The sequence below is a fragment of the Excalfactoria chinensis genome, chromosome 8 (genome assembly GCF_039878825.1).
Source record: "Excalfactoria chinensis isolate bCotChi1 chromosome 8, bCotChi1.hap2, whole genome shotgun sequence".
Taxonomy (NCBI): domain Eukaryota; kingdom Metazoa; phylum Chordata; class Aves; order Galliformes; family Phasianidae; genus Excalfactoria; species Excalfactoria chinensis.
In genome coordinates, this window is record NC_092832.1 from 12,767,206 (window position 1) to 12,785,558 (window position 18,353).

General features: G+C 38.1%; 2 protein-coding genes across 2 annotated transcripts; one reads left to right on the forward strand and one right to left on the reverse strand.

Annotated features, from left to right (window-relative positions):
• Window positions 1-8: 8 nt before the first annotated feature.
• Window positions 9-5,903, forward strand: TRMT13 (tRNA methyltransferase 13 homolog). Its single transcript, XM_072343650.1, has 11 exons — window positions 9-161; window positions 413-459; window positions 562-628; window positions 1,369-1,431; window positions 1,550-1,619; window positions 2,059-2,165; window positions 2,303-2,470; window positions 2,767-2,839; window positions 3,707-3,781; window positions 4,530-4,947; window positions 5,250-5,903. The coding sequence occupies exons 1-11, from the start codon at window positions 9-11 to the stop codon at window positions 5,425-5,427; spliced, it is 1,419 nt and encodes a 472-aa protein (XP_072199751.1). The 3' UTR covers window positions 5,428-5,903.
• On the reverse strand, window positions 4,107-12,612 carry LRRC39 (leucine rich repeat containing 39). The gene is made up of 9 exons (XM_072343651.1): window positions 12,390-12,612; window positions 11,430-11,535; window positions 10,254-10,410; window positions 9,630-9,766; window positions 7,806-7,951; window positions 7,262-7,414; window positions 6,499-6,638; window positions 5,676-5,739; window positions 4,107-4,853 (listed from the first exon to the last, which is right to left on the reverse strand). The coding sequence occupies exons 1-8, from the start codon at window positions 12,512-12,514 to the stop codon at window positions 5,678-5,680; spliced, it is 1,026 nt and encodes a 341-aa protein (XP_072199752.1). The 5' UTR covers window positions 12,515-12,612; the 3' UTR covers window positions 4,107-4,853; window positions 5,676-5,677.
• Window positions 12,613-18,353: the final 5,741 nt, after the last annotated feature.

The following is an 18,353-nucleotide window of genomic DNA, read 5'->3' on the forward strand; positions in this document are numbered from 1 at the left end:
GGAAGGAAATGGCGGCGCAGGAGGCGGCCGGTGGCGGCTTGAGCTCCGGGGTAGGCCCGCTGCCGGGGCGCTGCGCCTTCTTCGTGCAGAGGAAGAGGCGCTTCTGCAAGATGGTCCCGGCACCCGGGAGACGCTTTTGCGGGGAGCACGGGCAGCAGGAGGTACCGCGTCCCGGGGCGACAGGAGGGGCTGCCGGGGCACCCGGGTCCCGTACGGAGCGACCGTCGGTCCAGCCGTGCGGCGGCGCTGCCGGTAGTGACGGGTTCGGGCTGTGCTGAGGCGGTCGGTTCGTGCCCCGTTTCATGCCCTTCTGAACTGATGGCTCGCGATTCTCAGCTGTTCCGCAGCAGCTTCTGTAGCACAGCAGCACTGAGTGCACGCTGACGTGTTGCTTAACGCTTTCTTTAACCAGAAAGAAAATGACAGGAAAAGAATCCCGTGCCCTCTTGATCCGAAACAGTAAGTAGATGCAAAATGCTTTTTAAAAGGTTTGTATTTGTGTGTTTTGCATCAGAGATGTCACACTCACTGGCGTAACTTGCTTTTCCTTTTGGATTTCAGCACCGTGTATGAAGACCAACTACAAAGACATTTAAAAAAATGTAATTCCAGGGAGAAGCTGAAGCCGGTGAGTGTAACCGCAGCTGTGCAGCAGCCCCTGCGGTGCCATAGGGAAAGCCCAGCAGCAGCAGGCAGTGCAGTCACTGCAGCACGGCAGGAGAGCACTTGTTCAGCTGACATGGAATTCACATTCTGTGCCCCCCGCCTGCTGTATCCCCCTGTAGTTTGGTGTAACTTTTCAGTTCTTCGTTATGAATGAAAAACGTGGCATGGGTTTTTCTCAGAGGTGTTCTTTGAGGGTGGTCTCTTGCAGTACCACCAAAACACTCATTTTACCTTGGAAAAGCAAAGCTAACAGGGAGCGGTAGATGTTTCCTTGCTTCTGGCACTCTCCTCACCCAGTTCTGCCAGCTCCGTGCAGGTTAGCAGTGAGTCATGGAAAGCTAGGCTGACAAATGCAGGCAGTGCTGAAAGAACGAATAGGATAGGATGCATGTTTCAGCAGCTGTTCCAAGACAACATAATAACTGCTGCAGTTGTAAAGCTGTCATTATTAACAGTCCAGAAAGCATGAACAGCTTAATTCTTAGTAAGGTGTTTGACCTTGTAAAAATGTGCTAGAGCAGTAACTTCTGCCGGGGACTCGAGATTGGACTTCAGGAAAAGATGTGTTTTTCCCTTTGGAATCTCCTCTTTTGCAGTGGATTCCTGTTGCTGTGTACGTTATGCTGAAAGCACTGAAGAACTTAGCTTTTTGGCTTCAGAGTAATGAATAGAATCAGACTGGTTTTCTTTTGCTTTTCAAAGGTCTACTTTGTTCAAGATATTAATGCAGGTGTAAAAGATGTAGCAGAAATACCAGCAAATCAGGTGAGTACGTTCATTTGCTCTCAAGCCTTTGCGCTACATAACGTTCTGCCATCTATGGTACGGCTAGAGAACTGGCAAAAATTAAATGTCTTCCCTTTGTGTTGTTTTCCTTAAAAAGGTTATTCTCTCTTCCCTTCCCAAAGAAGAGCTCGAGAACTTAATTATCAAGCTGAAAAAAGCAAGTCATGGTGAGCTCACCTAATACTAAAAATAATACATTTTGAATAAATGTTTCCATGTTATTTTTGCTCTTAAATATTTGTGAAAAGATGAGATGAACTTGATACTGGACAAATCTGAAGTAATTAAGATTTAAGCAATCCTCTAATAGCTAAATTTCACTCAGCAGAATAAACTAGGTTGAAGGAATGATAAAACATTGATCTGTTCTCCATATAGCTACTTTCCCTTCTGTGCTTTTTTGTTTGTTTTCTGTTCAAATACCACTACGGATAAAAAAATACATATTTGTGTTTCAAAGTTATGATGATAGACTTAAGCACCCAAAAGGCTATTTGGTTTGTGCCATAATTTGAGCTTGCATCTGAGCAGAAGTTTTGCAACATATGTGTTGCAAAAACAGAAACACTTGAAACTTACACTGAAAAGTTTTGCATCTGTATGCAGGTCTGGAACTTGACCTTAAAGAACAAGTACTCTCTCACCAGGCTTTACAGGAAGCCTTAAATGACCCAAAGAACGGGGACTCTGCTTTCAAACACTTGAAACAACAGGTATGGTTACTGCTATGGATGTCTTTAAAAAGGTCCTCTTTACTAATCTGTCAAGGGAGACCTGAAAAAGTTTTCTGCAATTTGGTGGAATCATCATATATTTGTGCGGTTCATAAATAATCTTTTGATATTTGTAGGCTTCTATTTTAGGTAACATGGAAAAACTACATTTGCTTGGTCCAGGAAGATGTTTTGTTGAGTTTGGAGCTGGGCGAGGAAAGCTGTCTCATTGGGTTGATATCGCCTTACAAGATGTTGAAAATATTCAATTTTTGCTTGTGGAAAGGGCAACGACAAGATTCAAGGTAAAAGAGGATACTGTCATATAGCAGAGTATGATTTTTAAACTGTTGTCATCAAAGCTGTTAGCATTTGCTTTTCACCTTCCAAAATAACGTAAAGTATTTGAACCATTAAAAGTTCTAGAAGTGTGACTATGTGCTCCTTGCTTTGCCAATAGTACACTTAGTAAAAAAAAGTCTTGGCGTCTTAATGTTGGAAATTAACTTCAAAGGTCATCAAAGCTGGTCACTAAGAGCTGCAGCAAAACCTTAACTATTAGCAGACAATCCTATTTAATTATCCTGTTTTATTTACATAGGTGGATGGAAAACATAAAAAGAGAGATTCTATATTTGAAAGGCTTCAAGTTGATATTCAGCATTTATGTTTAAGTAAGTTATTTCTTGACCTTTATACCTCTGAAATAGAGGCTTAATTTTAGAATGGAATACTGGATATCAAGTCAATTTATACGTGGCACACTTATGTGTATCTGGTTCTCGGTGGTTACTTGGACACATCAATGGTGCATGCATATATAAAAAGCAACAATTATTAAGCAAGAATTTGAAATTTCTGCTTTTCAGGCAGCACACCAAAATAAGTGATACATCATTGCTGGTTTTTACAAGTTGCACATTTATACACGACTTAGTTTTATGTCTGCAGAAAGAAATAAGTCGTATGTATCACTGATGGGATACTCAAATCAGTACTATGTTGTTCCTAGTATGTAGGAACAGCTGTCTTCAGGAGCTGCACTGATGTCACACTTACATTTCATAGTTAGTATGGACAGGCTGGAATGGTTAAATGGATAAATTTAGCTTAGCTTAAATGCAAAATCCTGTATTTCTAATACTGCATCTTAATAAAAGGCAAAGTATTTAATTCACTGTTTAACTGAAGCTAATCTCTCAGATAATTCCTGAGTTCTCAGGTAATCATTTTACTGCTGTATATTATTGCTGCTTAGGAAGAAAAGAGTATTTCTAACAGCGTTAAAGTATATTCTTTGCTTTTAGTCAGGGCTGAGGAATAGCGTAACCATATGCTTCTCAGACACAGCATCTGCTGCTTGTCATTTAAAAAATATTATCTTTTCAGTAGCTTAAAACTCTGTGTACAAACCACTGTATTTTTAGTACTGGCAAACATACATTTGTTAAATGTGCTGAAATAACATTACATCCAGAACAAGTATTTGCCCAACTACCATAATACAAGTTGTTGCGTATTTGGTTTTGTTTGTTTTTCAGACAAGGTACCCATTTTAGAGAAGAAAAAACTACCAGTGGTAGGAATTGGGAAACATTTGTGTGGTGCTGCCACAGGTATGTGTTCTACGTGTTAGCCACAGGACAACAGGAAAACCTTTCTAGTTTATTACAGAGCAGTCCAAAGGACAGTGTGTGGCATTGGCTGCGTATTTGTCAGCGGTTGAGAGTTTTTTGTTGTTTTTTTTTTTTTTCTTACACCATCTCATTTTCTTCCTGAATTTATATTGGCTCTCTCTGAATACACATATCCCAAGCAAACAACAATAACTTAGTTTTTCTGTCCTGATAATTTTCAACTATTACACTTTTTAACTAAGTTGAGAAAGACCTCTCGTGTATGAATCTTTTGTGGGTATTGTTACAAAGATGACACGGTTATACAGTTAAAAAGTATATTATTAAGAAGCATAAACATTTGGACATTAAGAAGCATATATATTAAATAGATTGTGTCCTGGATGTGAAACTTTTAGAGCAAATATTTGTATGCTTTATAAGGGAGGAGATCCTCCTACAGTCTGCCAGTCTAGAAAACAAAATATTTCAGCTTGATTGGGGTAGAAGAAAGACTGAAGAGAATAAGAACTTAGTAGCTGTACAGGACTCTAATATTCATTTAGCATGTAAGGTTTTCATGTTTTCACAGTATGCTTCTCATTTTTAGCCATCCTCAAAGGTGTTGCTTTTAGGGAAGCACCAACCCAGCAGCAATACAGCCTATGTAAGTAAAGGCAAGGTGTACATTGCTCTTATTTACAGTATCTCTCTTTTTTTTTGTTGTTGTTGTTTTTTTTTTTCCCAGATCTTGCTTTGAGATGTTTGGTAGAAAGTTATGCAGCTTGCTGTAATGAAGCAAATGAAGAGCCTGCACCAAAGCGTACTAAGAATAAGGCAGAAGGGGCTTCCTACAGTTCAAATGATGATGACAATGAAAGGAACAAAGAAGACTTTAAGCCCGTAGCTGGCATTGTTATTGCGCTGTGTTGCCATCACAAATGTGACTGGACACATTATGTAGGCAGAGAGTTCTTTAGATCAGTAGGACTTGGACCAGTAGAATTTCATTATTTTCAGAGGATGAGTAGCTGGGCCACTTGTGGCATGAGAGGAACCATAACGAAAGACTCTACAGATGAAGAAAGTGAAGATGACACTAACAGCACAGAAGAGCATAAGCAAACATACAGTAAAACAGAGACTGGTTCTGACGCTCTACAAGGGTACAGGATTTTTTTTCTAGCATGCAAACTCTTGCAAAAAATCAGAATTATGTATATTGGAACATGGAATTGGTTTGGGTCTTCAAAATAACTCATTTTACACAAGCAATATAATTACTTATTGTATAGATAATTTTACTTTAAAAATACAGTTTTTGTGAGCATAAATATATCTGCTTGCCTGATTTGAAATTAGACTGATTTCTGTAGTCTTTCTAAGCTCAGTTGCTAATGTTAATTAACAAAATTATTCTCCTAACACAGTCTCTGTTTGTCTTTTTTTCCCCTCTTTGTGGAACTAGGCTCCTTACTATTGAAGAGCGGAAGAAGATCGGTTCCCTCTGTAAACTTCTGATTGATCACGGACGGATCAGATATTTACAACATAGAGGATACAAGGCTGCACTACAGTACTATACAGAGTCCTCTGTGTCCTTGGAGAATGTCCTGTTGACAGCTGTCCCAGAGACAACTACGTGACAAGATACAGATTTGGAACTGGCAGAAAAACTATAAAATCTATCTGGACTGTACAAAAAGCAGATTCAGTGCTTACAGAAAACCTGTTTTAGTCTTTCCTTATCCCAAGAAAAGATTTTATATTTCTTAGTTTGAATGGAAATTAAAAGTAAGCAAAGCAGTTCTCCTTACTAGAAAAATGAAATACCTAAGAATACTTGCAAATAATTGCAAGCCATATTGTTAGGAAGAAGATAGTTTCTACTCACAGTTAAGTTCTTTCATCATTAGCAGTTATGATAGGAGCATCGGAAGTGCAGCTTTCCGCGTATCCTGAAAGAGACAGTGGGTTAAAATAAGAGAAATGAACATAATTTGTTTCCAGTCAGACGTTCAGAATAGCTTTGTGTTTCCTCCTAAATTATTTAACTATTCTCAGGTACTAATTTCATCAGCTCCGGGAGTATTCATTAAAGAATAAAACTTATTTTTAAACCACTTGTTTTGATGTATTCTTGTTAATTTAAATATTCATTCATAAAACATGGATAAAACAAAAGCTAGCTTAGGGTTTTGAAGAGCATTTTTAAGCCTTCGTGACATACAGAATGGAAGATCAAAGAAAATGGTTTTACATCTTACAATGGATGGAATTCTCCACAAGTAACAGCTGCCACCTGCACATCTGTTCAGAAGTGCTTATTTTGATCTTCTACTGAAACCACTAAGCAGGCGGAAAAGTTTAATCTGTTTCCTTTGACATTACTGGCAGCAGGCTTTTTGATATAGCAATTTAGAAGTGAGATGAAAATGTAAGGCATGCTTTGCTTAGGAAGACTGGATTTTTGTCAGGGAGAGACAGAATTTGATGTTATCAGTTGTAACATCTGTTTATCAGGTATTGCAACTTCAATACTAAAAAATGTTGGAAATTTACATCCTGTTTTAGTAGTCTCCATCTGGACAACACCCAAAAATAGGGAACACTGAGTTCCCATACTATTGGGAACTGAAGACCCATACTATTTAACTCTGCCTTCCCTTTGTTGCTTAATTCCAGAGGGACTGAAATTAACAAATAAAAAACCATACCTGTTTTCTTCAGTGACTCCTGGATATACATGTGCATGAATTCGATGCCGAACATTTCCTGTTGCTCCTCTTCTTCTGTATTCTCACAAGGAGGGAGTGTTATCTCTAACTCCAGTGGGTTGTCTCTGAAGTTGACAAATCTGCCAAGTCAGTGGAAAAGGTTATGCTTGCACGGCATCTTGGCCAGAGAGAGCTTTTGAAATTGAATTAAGATTTATCTCCCTCTGTTCATAGTCCACTGCCATAATCTTTTCCATGGCCTGACCATTTATGATGCTTGCCTTAGGGCAATACTACAGTGTGCCCAGAATATTCTAACAGCTGTAGGAAAGAGGCCAAATAAACCCCATATAACAGACATTTCCCTACTTTAGAAGAATGTCACCTCTGAATCTTCCCCCAAACCATTACACCCAACAGTAGCTATCATTACCCAGGAACAACTGAGACTACGTAGATAAAGCCTGCAGACCTCCCTTTACAAATTAAAGCTTATACAAGCTTACTTGCCCCGTGATGTGCAAAAATGTGTTAAGTCTCCTTAACCTTTGGGAGTGCAACTATCATAGCTTACACTCTTCAAATGGATTGTGCTTCTCAAAGCTTTCTTGACCAGATTCTCAAATGTGAATCTGTGTAATTATGCTGTATAACTGTGGACATACCTTTTCCACTTCCTTAGCACCACTCTATGATATACAACTTAAGAGTGGCTTTAAAATACTTATCTGCTGGTATTTCTATTTCTGTTGCTTTTTCTTACCTCAGATTTGTCATGTGCATCATACAAGAAGGAATATCCTTAAGTTTGTTGTTGCTAAGAACAAGAGTACTAAGATTTTTCATATTAACAATGGTTTCTGGCAAAGAGTTAATTTCATTCCTTTGGAGCCATAAAGTATGGAGATTTTCCATTCTGTAAAAGTAAGTATTTCTTCAATCAGCCAAGATATAGAAAATTTATAGTGGTAAGATTTATTTTCTTAACTGATTATTTCTAACAGCCACGTAAAGGACTTGCATAAAGAGTAATAAAAATCTCAAAGAAAACCCCATATCCAAAATAACTGTCTAAACTGCTACGTGAAAAAATTACTAGCTAGAAGCATTTAACTTGGTGACAGTGAGTGTATTATTTATTTATTTACTAAATGAATTACTCCAACTTATCAAAAATACACAAAAGCTGATCAATCTTAAGTTAGCCATCAGGTTAATATCAAAATAGCTTTTGAAACAGGATTTAATCATTAGAATTTCAATGCAGTGGAATTCAGACTATGATGCGAGCTTTGAGCTGTATTTACCTGTCAATAGCATCAGGAAGCTTCTGAAGTTGATTTCCTCCCATATCTAACCATTCTAAATTTGGCATGTTCAGAAGAGCTGGAGGGATGGTGCTAAACTGATTCATACACAAATCTATGTGTGAAAGCTTCTTTAAATCACTTAGCTGAAAGGAAAGAGATTTAATGTAATTCTGTATTGATGTTCCATTACAGCACCGATGCGGTCACATTTACTGAAAAAAAGCAAGTTTTAATATTAAAACACATTTTGTAGTTTGTAAACACAGAATGGTTTCTGAGTTACATTAACTGAATTTCAGTCTACAATTACAGCACTTATCTGGAGGGTAGGGGCGTAGGTTTGAAACTGTTCAGGTGCTAATACTTTATCTCACTTAGGGTGAGCACCCTAAATGCTGAGAAGCTGAATACCATGACTGCAATGCAGATACATCCCAAATATAAAGAAAAGGAGTTATAAAGACATCACCTGGAGCTATTTAAAAGATGTGTACATGTGGTGCTTAGGGACATGTTTTAGTGGCAGACTTGGCAGTGGCTACATTAAAGGTTGGACTTAATGATCTTAAAGGTCTTTTCCAATATAAATGTTTCTGTGATTACATTCTGTGATGACTGTCTTTAGTATTTTGTACTCAGCAGGTGCTTCTCCATGTAATTTGCTGTATTTCATCAAGCAGATATTTAGTTTTTTGTGGTTCATATCGCATGGACTGTATTTTGGAGGAAACTTAGAAACTTTCCTTGTTACTAAGTCCATTAGTACTGCCAAGACATTAAAAATTAAACATAGCCTCAATGAGCTCTGCAGCGCCTCGGTCCCTTGCTGTATCACATATTCAAATGCTTTTTGTAATTTTCAGGTAATGCAAAGATGACTGATTACAAATCTGGCCCAACAAGTAATGCTATGCATGTACATAGAACCAACCTAAATTTGCACTTCATATCTCAGGTAATTATCTAATTATCTAACGATTATCTCACGATGATTTCCAAAGGAAAGAACTATGTATTTACTATTACTTACCATGAGCTGTTACTTCAAAAGCTATTGCTCTGTATTAGATCTTTTAACTTGTATCCATGTAGATTTAGTCAATTCTGCATTTTGACTAATGGTGTATGTTTTGATTTGAAGATTTGTTGGGTATTGTTGTTTGGACACAATTTTGCAATACTCCACTGCTGTGTTTTTTTTTATACTCTAGAAGAAGTACATATGGTTACGCACTTGACATTTCTGTACCTAAGAGACTAGTAGCTGGAGATGCAGGTCTTTGTCACATATAGGTTAAACCAAATTAAATCTCAACAGTAGGTTAGCAACTGCTTTATTCGCTTTTAATTGCTTTCAGCATCTTCTCAGAACAAGATTAATTCAACTTTTTGCACATAGGCAATTGTCTAAATCACACAAAACCTTTTCATAGCTAGAAGTCCAGGTAAATATGCTTTCAATTATATGGTGGCAAAAGGCATGAACTTGTATTCTCAGCCTTAAAAGGGAGCTCATCTGTGCTAAGGTATCAGATCCACAGTGGGGTAAATCACACAGTGAAGATCTTCAGCCTAAACTAACATCAAAGTGTATTGCTGTCCCCTGTGCTCATTTATCTAGACAGTGATTAGCTCTTGCAACTACTCAAGTATATTTGCCCTTGTCATGTGTCTTCAGTTGGATTAGTGGTATGAATACTGTTTACACGTGCATTTTATTTATAACATTAGAACACCAAAACAAATATAAGAACACAGAGTAAATTTAAAATATACATCACAAAATAAATAAGTAAGTAAATAAATCAGAATAGTCAAAACCTGTGGAGGAAGATCACAGATATTCCTGTTGACAGCCAGTTCCAATCTTTCCAGACTGATGCAATTACTAATTTCCTTAGGAACAGACTTTATTCTATTGTAACTGAGAAGCAGCTCTTGGAGGCCAGTCAGCTGGCCTGCAGAGAGCACAAATGAGAAAGAATGAACATGAATATTTATCATATTTGAAATAAAGCATTAATGTTTTTCTGTTATCCTAATAATGCTATAGAAGAGTTCTGTGTTCTCACAAGATATAAATAAGTAAAAATCTAAATTAAAGTACTTCAGGACTCTAGTACAGAATTCTAGATGAGTACTTCAAAAAATACCTATGAAAAGAACAACTCATGCCATGAACTCAGAACATGAAGCCTGTTTTTAGTATCACTTTTCTAAGCAGGTTCTCTTATGTCTAATCTCCGTTGTGCTTATGAACTTTTTTGTTTTCTTAAACATCTATAGGTATTTGGTGGCACTAAGATCTCTAACTGCCAAATACAAGTAATGTTTTCTAACTACACGGTTGTAAAGTTAGAGAGATAAAATGCCAAGAAATTGCATGCTTGTATAACATTATTTTTCTTAGAAAAGCAACATAAAATAAAAGAAAGTACAGCTCACCAATTTCTTTAGGGATGCTTTCTATTGAATTCCGGGATAGATCAAGAACAACAAGATTGTGAAATCTTCCAACGAACTGCGGAATTCTCTGCAAGCTTGTTCTGTGAAGCTGCCATTCTTGGAGATGGACTAATTTCAGTAAGCAGGAAGGTAATGTCTAAAACAAGAAATATGAATCCAAAGAAATTCAGCATAATAAAGAAGAATAAGGGTTTAGGCAGAAAGTGGTGGTAAGATTTTTCTCATTAATGTTTGTACTGTGATTTAAAAAAAAAAAAAAAAAAAAAAGATACTATATTTTTCTCAAGCTACACTACTGTGGGTCATCCTACCCATCAGTTTCATCTGCACACTGTTTGCTCTCAGAATTTAGTCACCTGCACTACTATTGCTTGAAAACTTTCAGGCTTTTTAACTAAGAATTACGCTGCTCTGTATGGATTGTTGTCTTTGAACAATTATCTAAATAACATTTCCTGCTCTGTTAAGGGAAACAGCAAGCAGCTGAGAGCAGAAGGACAGAAACACTCCAGTGTTTACATGTTAGGAATTCCAAACAAAGAATAGAGTTTTCCTATTCTGAACACCAGAATATTGCTGGTAGGGCTGTTACTCAACATACTCTGATTCTCTTCATAGAACTGGCACTTGCATTTCTGCATTAATAAAGCTACCAGCTCTGTAACTTGTCCCCACTGCTAGATTCCATTCTGCTGTTGATTCCACAGTTAGCCAATTTCCTATATGCATTAGAAATATGAATCTAAGAATCTAACTTTCTCATTGTCACTCAGAAAGTAAGCAACAATAAAAAACCTTTTTGTGCATCTAAACACAGATGTTTTTCACCTTGAGATATTTCAGTGGTTTGGGTGCATTAACAAAATGAACATGTACCTAATTAAACTCATATTTTGCAATGTAAAATCACTTCTAATGCAAGACAGTCTTTCGGACTTTATTTTTGCAGAGTAATGCTTAATACCTGGAACTAAAAAAAAAACGGCTTGCTTTTTCATTCTCACAACTGTGCATCTCAATTTGTGGTCAGCGAAGCAAAACATGAGCATTTCATGATTAGGAATAGTACAGCTGTGAGAGTAAAAATGTAAACAGTGGTCTTCAAATGCATCCAGTCATTCAGACCACTGCAACATTAATACCTATACACAATACCTTCCATTCTTCTTCCTCTATCCTTAAAACTGCTCTTCCATCTTCATTAATTACTTTTTCTTTGAGTTTTGCTAAAGCGGCTCTCTCCTCCCAGACAAGCAGTAACCTATAAAAGAAAATTTGTCAGTGGTGCAGCTATGAATACAGGCAATAAGAGGCAGTAATTACTTTGAATGAGTAACAGTATTGTTTCTGGGTGCTAATTATATTATCAACTGGGGGAAGATAAGAGCTTAAAGTAATGTTTGACTGAGTTAATTGATAGTAATTCTATTCACATGCAGCTCTGCAGAGTTGAGTTTTACAGTCAGAAGGAAAATAAAACTTTATTCAGTTTCGTCACATTGCAGCCAGGAAACAAAGTAAATTCATGTGAAGTGACAGGACCAAAATCATGCATTTTGAAACAGTCTTGTGGTGGGACAGAAAGCTTTCAGTTCCACCAAACACAAGTTCAATCAAACAAGGTCAATCAGACGGGGATTCTTTTAGCTTTGTTTTCAGTGGGGACTTGAACAAGAATTTTAATAATTAACCAACTTCCTTTTCTGGTTTTGTTTATAACTTCTGAATTTGTTATTCCATTTCAAACACCTGACAAATGAGGAAGGGTTCTAAAAATACTAAATTTCTTCACATTTCATGAAATTGCTGGCTACTCAGAAGACCAAATAACTCTTAATGTTCCCACTGAGAATAAAACAAATTAGAGCAAATCAGAGCATGCACACAGAAGAGGATTTTAATATCTGTATCTAATAGATTTAGTGCATATGCTAAGATTTTAATCACAGAACACATCTGATTGATTGATCTGAACATATTGCCAGATTCTAAGCAGTGGGAATTCTACTGCAGAATAAAGAATTAGACTGTGGATGAATTTGGAAAGACCACTTCTAGTCTTCTGCAATGTAACTTAGAGTCTAGCTTTCCACCTATCACCTGCAGTTTACCTACCTTCCTGCAGACCTCTCTCTAAACTCCTTTTCTTTCCGTAATTCTTCATTTATCTTCTGTATTCTCACTTCCCAAAGTGTCTTTACAGCAGTGAATGATCCAATACAAACAGCAGTTTCAGTCATGGTTCTTACATGTTCAGGTTCAATCACAGGACTCCAGCTGTGAATTTCAGTGCCTCAGTGTGTGTATCATGTACCACAGGGGGGCAGTGACATGAAAACTAAAATACAGACATATCTCCTTGATTATATCATTAAACAGTCAATGTAGAGCTAAACAGAATATTATCAATTGCTTTCTATGTACAAAATAATTGTACCCAGTTACATTTTCTGAAAAAAAATTTACAATATAAGCAAGAAAAAAAATGGTAATTAGTTTCAAAACTCAGTTTTCATCAAAATAATTATATAATGATCTAGCGAATTTACCGTGGGAGATCATTAAACCACAGCACTATTATCAAAGATGTTGACACTACTATGATAAATAATGACAAAAATAAATAAATAAATAAATTATATACATATATACATATATAAATATATATAAATATATATATATATATATATATATATATAAAAAGAATTTCAACTTTCATTTTGGGAAGCAACTTAAATACCAACTTGAATGTACAGTTTTAACTTTTTTTCCCCCAAAAGGTACCTGCCTTTTTACAGTCTCTTCTGCATTCTTGAGAACAACCATTTCTGTCAGTTTGTTACAATTGCAGACTGAAAACAACCATCATAATTAAATGTGGATGTAAGGATTCATTATTCCCCTCCCAGGAAGAAACTGGTGTTGTGTGCAACTTCAGGTTTCCAATTATTACAGTTGCATCCTGGGTGGTATAAATACTTGCAATGAAAGGAATTTTGCACTTCAGAGAAACTGAAACGTTGCTAGAAACATATTAGCATGTACATTTATTTATCTGTCTTAATAGTATCTCTCACACTGTAGTGTACAGTGGGCAATGCATTACCTTTTTAAAAAAGACTTCCCATACTCTTCATATCTTTCTTACCATCTTGTAGACCTCCTGAGTGTCAAGATCCAAATCAAATCAGGCTAATGTTTTGAAATCATCTTTTCCTTAGGGAGATAATTAATACATGATTTTCTGAAGAGCAGTGAAGGCACACAGTTATCCCAATAAGTACACACTTCTAAAAAGCATTCTATTGCCCTTTTATGTTTACCATGTCTTTTGCAAACACAGGTGTTTGTAAAGTCTGATTGTACTGAAATCAATTCAAAAGGTACAGTCAAGCACATACTAATTTTAAATTGGCAATATTGCTTCCTGTTCTAAAGACAGCATAAATTCATATTATAAAGTTCGAACCCTCAGCCCCCCGGAAAAAAAAGAGAATCTGGTCCAATACTTCTATACTAAGAATTCTTAACCATTCTTTACTTGTTAAGGGAGAGTGACAGGATTTGGCAGGTGATTCAAAAGGCATCCCACAGCGCTGTCTGGCACTCAACTGGGAATTCAATCCCTTTTTAGGGATTCAATCCTTTCTTCTCTGTAACAAGAAGATTTTTCTCATCTTTCCGTCCCCTGCATCAGTATGATCACATTTACTTTCTGTACTTTGAAAGACTAACTTCTTTTTCAGTGGTACTCCTAGTAAATACTCATTTCATTCCTCATCCCAACATGCAATACTGTGACTAAAACACTGTATGAGGCTTTCTGCTCCAATCAGCAGTTGCAATTTAAATTGCCTTATTTCCAGAATTAGTCTTCTACTGAGAAAAAGTGATTTACCTGATGAATCATACCTGTTGTTCAGACATTTTCAGGTAGAAAACTACAAATCTTTTGAGGAATGTTGTACAGAAAACATACATTAAAAGTTCCAGTCTCTACCAATTTGTTCATACATGCACTACTAAAGCCAAATTCAGACTATACAATCAAAACAGCACTTCTTTTTAGTGAAAGCTTACACTCAGAAAAAAGTGGACAGCATACAGTTCAATGAACACTGCTTTAGAACTACGAAGTACAAGAGTATATGTATAAGTATATGACTCAACCTTCAAGGATATTTAATTATGTAATACCAGGATTATCGTCAAATCCTCTGGATATTTTCCTGACAAACAATAAGACACAATAATCACACTGCTGCTGACAATTCAGAAGTGAATTCCCAAACGTGGCTGCAAAATAAATACAGATTACTACCATGTAATCCCCCCAAAAATTGCCTCCAAGCATCTGAGAGAGTTTGGAACAACTTACCTTAAATATTTGGTTTTCAAAGATTTTCCATGACTCATTGCTTTCTGTGCAAGAGCCTAGGTAAGTTACAAATTTTGCTTGTACTATCAAAACCATTTGGAACTCTCACTCAGACTCCAATGCAATGTCAGTCTAGTTCTAATTTTAGCCTATGCTGAGAATAGAAGGTATCACATGAGGCAATTCTGCAACACCCCCCAGCATTTACCATTCTTAATGTCTTCCTAGTTTGCTGAACTTGACTGGACACCCATAAACTGCTTACAAGATCAATAAAAGTAATAGCTGTGAAAGAAAACACATTCATTATGCTTCATAATGAAAACTAAAAGGAAGCTAGTTTTGGCGACTGGTTTTTTTTACTCTTTCAGTATTTATCTGAAAGCTAAGTGAGCTTCAGAAAATCCTCAGTACTGCATTAAGTGCTATTAATCAGTAACAGTGATTAATTAGACTGGAAAAAGGTTTTTTATTATTACATAATTAAGTATTTTAATCACTGATTTAGCTCACAATGAAGAATTCCCATGTAAATTTGTCAAAGTCCAGGCAGAAAACTAATCTTTATCATGGTATGCAGAGGGGTTATTGCTCACCACTCCCTTTTACATGCTTCCAATCATAATACATTTTTAACATTCTATTTCCTCTAAGAGACATTAGAGAAGACAAAAGGAGAACAACTGTCCCAGTATTAGAATTTACATGACAGACTATTTATACCATTTTAACTTTGTTCTTATTTTTGATGTTTAGTATCTTTTTCTTCACTCAGATGGAAAGGGAGAGGCAGCAACCACCATAAAATCACTAGGCCTAAGTCATAGAACTGACTTGTTTTAACCTACGTTGCACTATAAGGGTATAAAATATGAACATGAAACTTAAAAAATAGCACTCATTTGGTCACAGTAGTAGAAAACGTTTTCAGTTATCAGCTTGACTTCAATTCTATCATTACCACACAAAACTTCATAACGGAAAGTAAAAAACAGCAGTAATAATAAGAACTAAGAAACAAAAATATAAACACCAATTCCCACTTAAAAAGATGATAACTGCTTTAGCAGTTTTTTGTTTGTTTTTGTTTATACACAAAGGAGAAAGTCATGCCTCTTTGGTACAGGAATTCTTCTTTCAGTTTTGGTAGAGGTTCAATACCCCCGGTATTTTAAATTAATTAATTTTTAAAATATAAATGCAAGCTCTGCCCCTTGAAAAAAACAAATAATTAGAGTCAAAATAAATTTTACCTTTCCTTTTATCAGGTCTTTGAGTGTTTAAGAAATTTCAGGCGTCCTCCATAAGCAAAATTCATCTCTTTAATATCTTTCTATCATATGCTTTTGTTTCCTCAACTTGTTTTCTGTATGGCTGTAAGACTAAAGCAAAACACTGTTCAGACTAAGCCCTTACCACATTGTAGGAGAGTAGCCATTAGGCTGTGCTTTTTTAGTAGTCTCGAGTGCAGTACGTTCTTTGAAATAAGATGGATGTACTGCTAGGTGAGCTGGAGGAGGTGATGGCCTTGAGCTGCACCCGGGGGCCCATCGCTCAGAAAGCGCAGCAGTGCATTGGCACAGACTGCCCTTGGAGTCAGCGCACCCTGGGGCTATTCAATAACAGCAGAGATCTGGTACTGAAGAACATGGTCAGCGGCAGGGATGGGGTGGGCTTGGATTTGAGGATCTTACAGCTCTTTTCCAACCTTTATGGATCTGTGAGATGCAGCTGCCCTGGCCAGCTTCCACCTGAGCTGTGCCTGAGCGATTGGGGTTGCTGAGAGGCACAGCGATGTTTCCCACCCAGCAGAGTCATTCCGGCAGCTCCTTCCCTCCGGAATCCCCCTAGAGGAACAGTTTCAGGCTGAAGAGAGCAGAGCTGTACCTCGGCTGCCACCTAGCAGCAACCCAGCAGCGCTGGGGACACTGAGCCAGCCAGCAGAGCTGCGCCAAGGCACTGTGCAATCCAATGCACGAGCAGTCTGCAAACACACGGCAGACAGGCCAAGCTGCATCTACTTTTACCTGTGTTTCAGTGAAGAAGGTGCTCGGGCTGATCCAAGCAGTGCTGGAGGTAGTACAAGAGATGTATCAGACCACAAAACAGCAGGGAAAGGGAATCAAACAAAAGGAGGGAGTAGAGCCGGAGCAGAGTTCAGGCCTGGAGAAAGGCACCCATACACCCACAAGTTAGATAAAGCCAAGGCCCAGTCTGGAACAGGAGGCTCCTGACCCAATTACCACCTGGCTCCCTTCTCTGTAACACTTCACAGCAAGATCTTATCCTCAGCATGAGGCAGCAGAGCCACAAAACCCACCACTAAATAAACTAAATACAAAAAAGATGGGAGAACTACGGGGCTTGACGAGCAGTGCAGATGAGCTACCAAAAAGCAGCAGGATGCTGTCTATGAGCAGCTCCCATGGGTAGCCTGGCTTGAGGACAACCCTCAGTTCTGAGTGCAGGGGATTTGACTGAGCTGCCCTGGGGGACAGTCCCCGCATAGCCATTCAAGTCCCAGTGACTCTGGACAAACCAGAGCAGACACCCCAAGATACCTGCCTGCACTTCCTGCAGCAGGGCAGAAAGCTACCAAGCAATTAGGTTTTTAGCACAGCCCCAAAGTCCAGCATTCCTATCCTTCCCTCAGAGATGCCATTCCTCCTCCACAGGAGAGGAGCTGCCACAGAAGTAGATCTCTGAGAAGAAAAAAAACAGATGTTGCCCTCCTCTCTGGGGACATGAGGAAGACAGACCTTCCAGCAGTGTTCAGCTCACTCAAATCTGAGCTACAGAACCAAGCAGATGCTACAGCCCCTGCTGTATGGGGAACAAGGATCCAGTATATCTAAATAAAATGACCTCATTTTAGTGTTTAAAAGGACACAATATGCTTTTATTTTTTTTCCATTCCCTCTCGGACTGCCCACTACTCAGGTCACAGAGATGCACATCCCAATTTTGCTGTGCTCTCATCCCAAAAAGGCATCACAGTAACTGGTTTCCCACAGAAATGGGAATATTCAACTACCCCAGGAAAGAGAAACCTCCCCATCACACCAGGGAGAAGTAGGATTTCTCCCAGTTGAGAACTTTCATTAAGTTGCAATGAGCAGAACAGCTAAGACAAAAAGCACTCAAACCCAGCCAGCTGCATTGCCCATACAACTCTGAGCAAGTGCAAACATTTCACCCATCTCCGTGCTAGAAAACAAACATTTTTGCTACAACCCCAGGGCCTTAACACAGGGCCACAAGAAGTCAGACAACTTCTGACACTTCCTGCAGGGCTACACGGCTGCTGCACAACACATAACCCCCACAGCTCTCAGCTTCTCTGCTTTCACCTCCTTTCATTGGCTTTCTGCCCAGCTGTTCCCTAACAACCATCTTTCTTTCTTGCACTCTGCAGTTTTACCCTTATCCACCTTCAAAAGTTACAACTCAATGATGAAATTCAAAGAAGATAGTCATCTTTCCTTCACCAGTACTTCTCAGGGAAAACTCATAGGTCTGAATCAACCGGGCACCCAGTTGATTCCTAGAAAGGAACAGTGAGATACCAGCACAGGCTGCTCAGGGAGGTGGTGGGGTCACTGCCCCTGAAGGTGTTCCAGCAAAGGGTAGATGCTGCACTGACTGACAGCTCAGAGCAGTCTGCAGACATAAGGCTGATGGTTGGACTACACTATCATAGC